This window comes from Athene noctua, chromosome 2, assembly GCF_965140245.1.
Source record: "Athene noctua chromosome 2, bAthNoc1.hap1.1, whole genome shotgun sequence".
NCBI lineage: Eukaryota > Metazoa > Chordata > Aves > Strigiformes > Strigidae > Athene > Athene noctua.
Window position 1 is genome coordinate 52,466,448 of NC_134038.1, and position 8,755 is coordinate 52,475,202.

The 8,755-nt window shown below is 44.8% G+C and overlaps 1 protein-coding gene across 3 annotated transcripts in view; it reads right to left on the bottom strand.

Annotated features, from left to right (window-relative positions):
* MIB1 (MIB E3 ubiquitin protein ligase 1) overlaps window positions 1–4,650 on the bottom strand; it is an 82,944-nt gene extending 78,294 nt beyond the window's left edge. The window contains exon 1 of one of the 3 annotated variants that reach the window (XM_074899097.1): window positions 4,014–4,650. In XM_074899097.1, the coding sequence (XP_074755198.1) occupies window positions 4,014–4,242 (229 nt within the window). In that variant the 5' untranslated portion in view covers window positions 4,243–4,650. The remainder of the gene's footprint in view (window positions 1–4,013) is intronic. The other 2 variants (XM_074899095.1, XM_074899096.1) reach the window with 2 other exon arrangements.
* Between the last annotated feature and the right edge of the window lie 4,105 nt (window positions 4,651–8,755).

Here is an 8,755-nt window from a genome sequence, read left to right on the forward strand (position 1 = left end):
CCAAATTGCCAAAGCATGTGTCCTATCTGGTAAGAGTATCACAAGATACATGAGGAGGGAGAGGATTATTGTGTAGGAGACATGGGGGAAGGGCAGGAAGAACAAAGGACATGTTTATTAAAAAAACCCAGGCTTCCCAAGTACCACTGCTCATGAAGCTATTAGATTTTTTTACTTGTGAGGGGTTCTGTAAGTATTTGCAAATGGCCACTAAAAAAATCTTGACTATTTGCCTTAAATTACACTTGATGTGCTAAAAGTTTTTTTCTATGTATTTGTTTATTTGGTTTTACATCTGAGGTGGTCTACCTTTTAAAATTTTCTAATATGTATGACTTAATGATGACCTATGCAACTCTTCAGGTTACAGAAATTAATATAAATAAAGACACTCAGATCTTCAAAAGATAACACCTACATTATCAGTATTAGCACAATACAACACACAGAGCTGTCCACACTGCACAGATGCTTGCTCTAGCTGCGGGATAATTCCAACTCAAGATTCCATTTCCTAACTCCAGACCCTCAGCCACCTCCCCTTACTCAAACATAATATTTTCAGCAGGAAAATAACATTGTTACTTTGAACCAACCATATATATATAAGAGGAAACGGATGACAAACGAATTTTAGCCTAAGCTTTGTAGAAAGCAAATCTTCAGAAAGAGAATAAACACAGAAAGTTTCTGTAATGAGTCAGGAGTGCCCTCTACAAACATGCTACTGTACAGCCTTTACCCTTGGCAAAAGGCTGCCTTCCCTTCTAAATATAAAGCTTGGGTTTATATACTTATAGTTTCTGTACAGCAGCTCAGAAAACCACTCCTTTCAGGTTTTTTTCCACAACACTATCAGAAAAAGGGAACTCTCAAGACTCCTAGATCCAGGCAAAAAGCTACTTTACAGAAAGACCAGGAATTATTCACAAGTAATCATGTAACCACACTGCACTGCTCGTATATCACATCCCACCACTTACTCCATTTAGAAGGCCACTACACAGGACGTAACTGAAGTTTCCTTTCTTCTAACTAAAATTTAGGTTCTTTTCAGATTCTTAATTTACTAATCCCTCTCAATCGCTCTGTCTTGCTTAAAGAAATGCTGGCCAAAGTACATATGATCACCAACGGGTACCTAATACACCTAGCCTGAGAGACATAACTGAAAAATAAAACTTCATATCACCAATCATTCATTACCCAGATGACTACATTTGAAGCGAAGAGCTTACAAGAGATATTTCATGTAAATCACGGATGAGTTTTTATTTTAAAGACCATTATCTGAAAATCTTAGTAATGGAATTTAAGTTTTAGAAAAAGTTAACAGTCTCACAATGCTGGTAATAGCCTACAACCATTACAATACAAGAACAGTACATCATTAAGTCTATGAAACATTGTTCTGGCATCAAAGGGAAAGTATATACATATATATGCTCATACATTTCTCCTATGTAAGTAGGTTGTTGTTGTTGGTTGGTGTTTTTTTTTATAAGAATGAACTTCAAACATTACTTCTATAACACAATGGGTTCCTGATGCATCACTCCTGTTTCTTGCTGCACAGGCCTCAAACTCATCAAAGCAGCAACTCTGGCTGCAAGCACTACTTTTAAGAGCTTATAGCAAGTCTGGTTTTGAATACCTAATAAAAAGAACTCCCAGCAATAAATAATTTAATTTTGCTTTCTACTGCTGTACTTTTATATTTATTCTCACTATAAACTTATAGTCACGTTATGACTGTAAATTTATGAATCAGAGAAATTTTCTTCATTTTGAGCCATGATTTTACACTGTGCTAAGTATCATCAAAAAACACTCCATGTTTTATAACATTTCCTTGCTCAACAGCATCATTAATACTACCATTACAAATTCCTGTCACCTACTCCCACTTTTCCTGTAACTACTTATATCTAAATTATCTAAATGTCCCTAGAGATAGTATCAAACTACCACCCAAAGTCAGAGTCTTATTCTAAACAATGGATAATCAATACCATGGAGAAAAATAAGTAATTGCAAAAAGGTGGAAAACTGAAGGAGGGAAGTGATTTACCTGAGACACAAAGTGAATCAGTAAACCCAGGATTTCAGTCCAAATTGACAGCATCCTAATTCCATGAACGTTACCCTTTTGCTGCTACTACTTCACAGATCTTTACTCTTCCTAGCTCCAGGGAACCATGACCTCAAAAGTAACTCCCTCTAGCAAAAAGCAACCCTGGCTAGTTCCATGCAGCAGTTCTGTGGGCATGATGCATAAGTTGGCCAAAAACCTCAGTAAGAGAAATATTTTGCAAAGCCTGAAAACAGTAATGATTATGAAATTTTCCCACAGCAATATACGGAGTCCTACCTCAAACAGAAATTAAAAATCTAATACAAAAGAATAAACATAACTAAAAATTTGAAGGAATAAAGCAGCAAAAAAACCACCCCAAAAACCCCCCAAGGAATTAAAACTGAGTATTACATCTAGACTTCCAGATGCAGTTAACAGGATACCCTCAGCTTGCAAATACACCAAGCAGAGCTAGAATAATGAGCATTCAAGGCTTATATTCAACACTTATGCATACACTTCAGTTTTGAGCAGAAGCAGTCCCACTGGTTTCTACAGGACATCAAATGCAGGTAAAGTTTCAAAGCATAAACATCTGCAAGACAAGGATCGACAACTTGAAAGACTACTCTTAACTTCTTGTTCCAAGGTCCATTTCAAAAAGCTTTTCAGCTCATTTTAATGGCATCTACCCTCCAAAACAACAACAAAAAAGCGCCATGAAGTCAGGGAAGAGGAAGATACCCAGACACAGAAAAAATAAATCCATCTCAAAGGCTCACAATGCAACGTGTGGTGGTTGGATTTTTTTCCTTAGCAACATTTTCTTAATTAATTAGAACGAATTCCATCATGGTGTCTCTTCAGAAGTCTGTTAGCTTCAACCCACTGCTGTTTTCCTTTCTGTAACACTACACATAGGTGGCTCAAAGATGGTCTCTCCATCATATTCTAATTGAAAGACACATTACAAAAACAGTACATCTAAGTACCCCAACAAGTCGGTCTGATTACCTCGTTATTGAGGCAATCCTGCCCGGCCCAAAACCAATTCACTATATTTCTGATTAAACTAAACAATGTATTTTTCTTTGTGAATTTTCACTGTAAAAACAGGTGCTAAAAGGAACACTTCCCTGCAGTGTATGCAACACTAACACTGCCGCATAATGTCAGTGCAGATCTAAACCCATTGTCCAAACTGACTGAATTTAAAGCATAAATATCAAGCAGTCAGGTAATTACAATAATGAACGAATACATTTTTTTCCCCCAACAGCTTCACTATTTTACAGCAGGTCTGGCAATACAGATAAAAGGCAACGTGCAGATTACCAGACAAAACGGTATTTCAACCACTTAATCTTTAGCAAAAAAGGTGCTACACCTCTTTTCTGCAATCCCTCCAAAAAGTGACTCAAAATGTCACCATTTTACAAAAGAGCTCTGAGATATAAATTCACAGAGGGTGGGGGCATAAAAAACAAAACAAAACCTTGAGGTACCATGCTCCCGGTTCCCTCCCTCCACTGACACCCCCACCCCAACACACCAGGTGCCTGGTCTCTACAGCAGATCACTTTGTCTACCCCAATTTAAAAGTCCCAGGACAACTCCTCCCTCTCCCCACGACCACACGCTACATATTTATTCTAAGTTAGCTTGTATATGTACATATGCACGCGCACGTACGGACACCCACGCGCAGCCCTACGAAAGGAGGGGGGAGGATGGCTGCCTTTCCCCCCCAAAACCGAGAGGAAACGGCGCAGCCCGAAAAGGGAAAGGAGGGGAGCAATCCGCCCGCAGGGACGGGCCCCCGACTCTCACCCCGCTGCGGGGACCCTGGGGTGCTGCCCCTCGCAACCACCACAGCCCCAAGGGGGTCGTGCAGGCTCGCCGTTTCGCCCCCCCCCACCCCCCCGCTGCCGCTCACCGGTGGGCGCGCTGTCGAGGATGCGGAGGTCGTAGGCCCCGGAGCAGCGGTAGTTGGCGGCCGTGCCGTTGTCCCACACCACGACCACCTCCTCGGGGCTTTCGAAGCTGCGGACGGTGCCCACATGGCCCTCGCCGCCATCCTGCTTCCCCCACTTCCAGTCCGGGCCTCGGACCACCCGGGCCCCGACTCCCTCCACCATCACCCGGTTGTTCCGCGAGCTGCTCATCCCGGCGACGCCCCGCAGGCCCGGGCCCCGGGGCGGCTGGAGGGGCCGCGCAGCCCGCAGGCGACGAAGGGGGACCTCGATGGGGACGGCCGCCTGGGGCGCGGGGAGGGAGGACGCGGGCCGCGAGTGACGGCGCGGCGACGGAGGGAGGGGGGCGGGAGGGAGAGGGGCAATCCTGGCGCGACGGCGAGCGGCGGAGGGAGGGAGGGACCCTTCCGACGGGCCGGGGGACGCGACCGGGGCGGCGGGAGCCTCCGGCCCACTCCTCCTCGCTTCCTTCCTTCCTACCTTCCTAGGCACCCCTACCCCGCGCCCCCCCCCCGGCCCGCGGCGCCCGCCCGCGCCCCACAGCCCCAAGCCACCGCCGGCCCCGCGCGCCCGCCGCTACATCCGGGAACTGCGGCGACGGCGCCGGCGGCAGCACCACGGCGACCGCCGGCGGCCCCAGCGCCCGCCTCCCCGCCCTGCGCATGCGCGCGGGCCCGGCGCCTCCGCGCAGCCGCGGCGCGGCCCAGACGAGGGCGGGGCTCGGGCGCCCCCTGCGGGACCGCGGCGGGCACTGACGGGCGCTGCGGGGCCGCCATCGCACCCCCGCCCTTTAGAACCCGTGGCGGGCCTTTGCCGGTGGAAATGGGGGGCAGCAGAGGAGGGGACAGGGATTTATTTACTCCTGCCGGCAGAGCTGCCCGCGGCTCCCGCACGTCGCCAGCTTGGCGGTTCCCTCTGCGGGCGCCGTTGGATCCCCCGAGGCCAGCGGCCCCGCCCCGCCCGGCGCTGAGGCGATTTTGGCGGCAGCAAGGGGAGGGCGCTCCTACCGCCGCCCCCCGCGGAGCCAGCCTTCCCAAATCAAATTGTTTCAGTTAAGTCTTGCCCGGCATAGCCTAGGTAAATGTGTAGTGTGTTTTCCCCGTTTTTTAGTTACTTCTGTGCCCTGAAATCTTTTTTTTTTTTTTTTCTTTTTTCTTTTTTCAAACCGTGGACAGGAGTCTTTCACGCTATTGAGGTGAGACTGGTGGGTCTGTACTCACCTAGAAAGCACCGGTATATGTACAATGCGAAATAAACTTCTGTAGCGCAGGAGCTTTTTCAGCTGGTATTCAGGTGCTCCAGTCGACAAAGGGAGGGAATCTACCTCCACCTGCCCTTCCCACACGGGGTTATTCCTCATGGAGGACATAACTAAATACAGTTCTGCATAAAGCACCCTCTCTGTAAGCAAGATTGAAGGACATTCACCTTCACAATATTCAAGGATTTCCTACACGTTCTCGGTAATCTTGTACAGAATACACTTCTTCCTTTTAAAAATCGTCCTCCGGTTGCGTCGACTTTTTTAAAGCATCTGTCTTAAAGGACAGACAAGTCTGAACGACGGAAAAGAATACCGTTTCTTATTCAACAGGGAAATGGCTGATAAAAGGCAGCCTGGCTACCCTTGTGTCCTGGCTGTTTTTACTGTTTCTATGCTTCCTTCCACCTTCGTGGCTAGAAGAGTCTATGAGATCATTTCCTGACTTCTTCTGTGTAGTTTTCTCACAATATGTATAGTGGAGCAGAATAACATGAACATGTAACCCCCACTCTACCACCACATTCCTCACATAATTCATTCCTTCCTAATCCATGCTAAGGCTAAAAACCATCGCCTTAAACACGATATTGTGTCCTGACAATAGGCACTCCCAAGCAGTGTCTGATTTCAAACCTCTGCAGTGAAAACCTCAAAACGCTAACAGATACCACCCTAGGAAAGCATGCAATTGCCAGGCAGTTTAGATTTTCTTACAGATGTTTCTCCCCACACAAAAGCTTATGGTAGCTAATTACATTTCATACATGTAATTGAAATTAAATGTATAACACATGGCAGAATTTCCCTTTCTATCAAAGGATCTAGCTTGGCTCTATCTATGGTCATAATGTTCCCACCTGCCTCATTCTACTTTTTCATGCTTCCATCGTTACGGGCAAGTATAAGGTTCATGTATATCTAAGGATAACCCAGAGCACATTTTCCTATTACTCCTTGACAGGGTTGGAAAAAAGCTTTTTGCAACCAGGAAATGTGTGCCAGGAAAACCAACAAAGACTGAGATCAGATTTGGTTCTGGAGAGAAGCAGAAGAGCTCATCCCTTACATTTATTTTTCAAAGAAATTCTAAATTATAGACATTCAGAGAGTCTGTGGCTGCAGTTCAGCAGCAGCGCATGTGGGCAGATACTATACTGGAGCTTCTTCTCTCCTGATGATCCTTCTCCTGACCACTCCTGCTCTATCTATCCCAATATCCCCTGCCTCTCCCACTCACCTGCTTTTGCTATTAGACGATTTTCTTGCAAAAACCAGCAATATTAGCATTTAGCTTGCAGAGGGAAACTGAACACTGTAATACCTTAAGGAAAGAGCTTGTATTCATTTTCCAACTGAAAAAAAACTCTTGTTTTTGCAGGTAGAGGGGGTTAATTTGTTGGCTGGTTGGTTTTGCAGAGTATAAACGCATGCGGCATTTTCCATTGTCTCTAACAAGTCTTTGGTCCCTCAGCAGGACTGTTCTCCTGATGAAGGCTGAGAGTTTATCACATCTTCTAAACTTTCACTTGCCTCTCTGACTTTATAGCACAGAATGACTTTTACAGCCTTAGAACCAATGTGTGCTCACTCTCCAGGTAGTTTATCAGGCCTCAAATCGTGAGAAAAATGCCATCTAAAACCTTGCTAATGGAGTTAGTAGAAGTTTTATTTCCTTGCTTTTTGGGTCTGCAGTCTAGAAATCATAGTCATAACCCTCCTCAAACCTAGCACCAGTAGAGGCACAGGACCTGTTTTCTGCCACCCCTGTTAGGGGAGGAGACCACCAGGGCAGACTGGCAGAGCAGTAATGCCTTAAACTGCTGCAGCAGAAGCAATCAAAGCTCACCTGCCAAAAGCCTTATTTACCTGAACACTGCTGCTGTAACTTACCACTGCTGTCTGCCTTGTGAGGCAGCACTGGCTTGCAGTACCCCAGGTAGTCATGACAGAGCAGTTAAATCACAGGCTGGAGGAAGGGAACCCACAATGCTTTAGGCATAATCACCTGTAATTGCAAAGACTCATTATTAAAATGCATTCAGTGCAGGAATCTGGATGCACAAAAAGAACTACAGAACGAGTTCCCTTCTGGGTACCCAGAATTATGTATACTGCTGAGTCACGCTACCCTCCAGCTGGTGATTATGGTCTTCCTCACTACTTCCCGCCATATTAGAGCAACCCGGTGAGGGGCTGTCAGAGACCTCTGGTTTATGCAGAATTCAGCGCTGTGCATAACCTAATGACATCCCTTTAAACTCCTTGTTATTGTTGGAGACTGTATTGGCTTTTTGTAGGAGCACCTGCTACTCTCCAAGAGGGTAGGAGAACCCTCACAGAGACACAAAAAATAGGACTTCAGAAGTCATCCAGCCTTTGCCCCTGTTCATCTAAGCCATTCCAGAGAGCTACTTGCCTAAACTCAGCCTGGTTGTCTTTCAGTCAGGCTCCAGCAGGGAATCCTAATGTAAGTATTTGCATGGATGGGAGAGAGACTTTGATAGATGTTTTTCTGGACTGTCTTGTTTGATTAAAGCTGAACTTGCAATGTAAAATGTAGAACACACAATGCAGAAGGGGGACTGTGCCTCTTTCAGGAGAGAATCCCATCTGAAAAGGCTGCTTTTATATGGTTTAGAAGAAAAAAAATCCCAAATTTTTTGAAAGACAGTTATTAACTCATGGAGTTTAGAGGTTTTGTTTACTATCTTGCACAAATCCTGAGTTCTCAGAATTTGTCGTATGAAGAATATATATAAATAGCTTCCTAGGAGTTGAGAAAAAGCATCTAGTTTACATATAATGAGCAGACTGTAGTTTTTCAAATACAAAGGTAGACCTTATTAATTTGTACCAATCTGAGTGCAAAATTTCTGCCTCCACAGTTCAAGACTCTATTAGAACAAGCAGTTTTCTTAGTCTTCCTCTTAAAAATTGAAGGCATTCTAGATTTTCAATTTCTGTTTTTTTCCCCAAAGGTAATAATGCAGTTCTTTCCTGTGGACAAAAGTATCAGGAAAAGGAAATAGGAAAAATAAGCAACTGCCTTGGTTTTATCGAAACATGCCTACTCTTCTGGGTGGGACTAACTCAACTAATTGTGGAAGAAAGATGGAAATATTGGCACATGAGATAAAAGCTACTGTTTTACAAAAAAAAAAAAAAAAAAATCCCGAAATGTAATTTTTGTAAAAAATCTGAAAAGTATGTAATCACTGAACACAGAAACTTCTGGTCTGATGAACATAATGTATATTTTCTAGAACCTGAAGAACCAGTTAGGAACTTTAGCCATATCCTGTTTAGCCATAGTTTAATGTAGGAAAAAAACCTTAATTCTTCAGGCTCTGCTGCCATCACGTGGCCAAGTACCATCTCGCAGTAATGCTAAAACACACCTATCCTGTTAACTTGCTGTACTGTATTTCCATTGCTTTATTT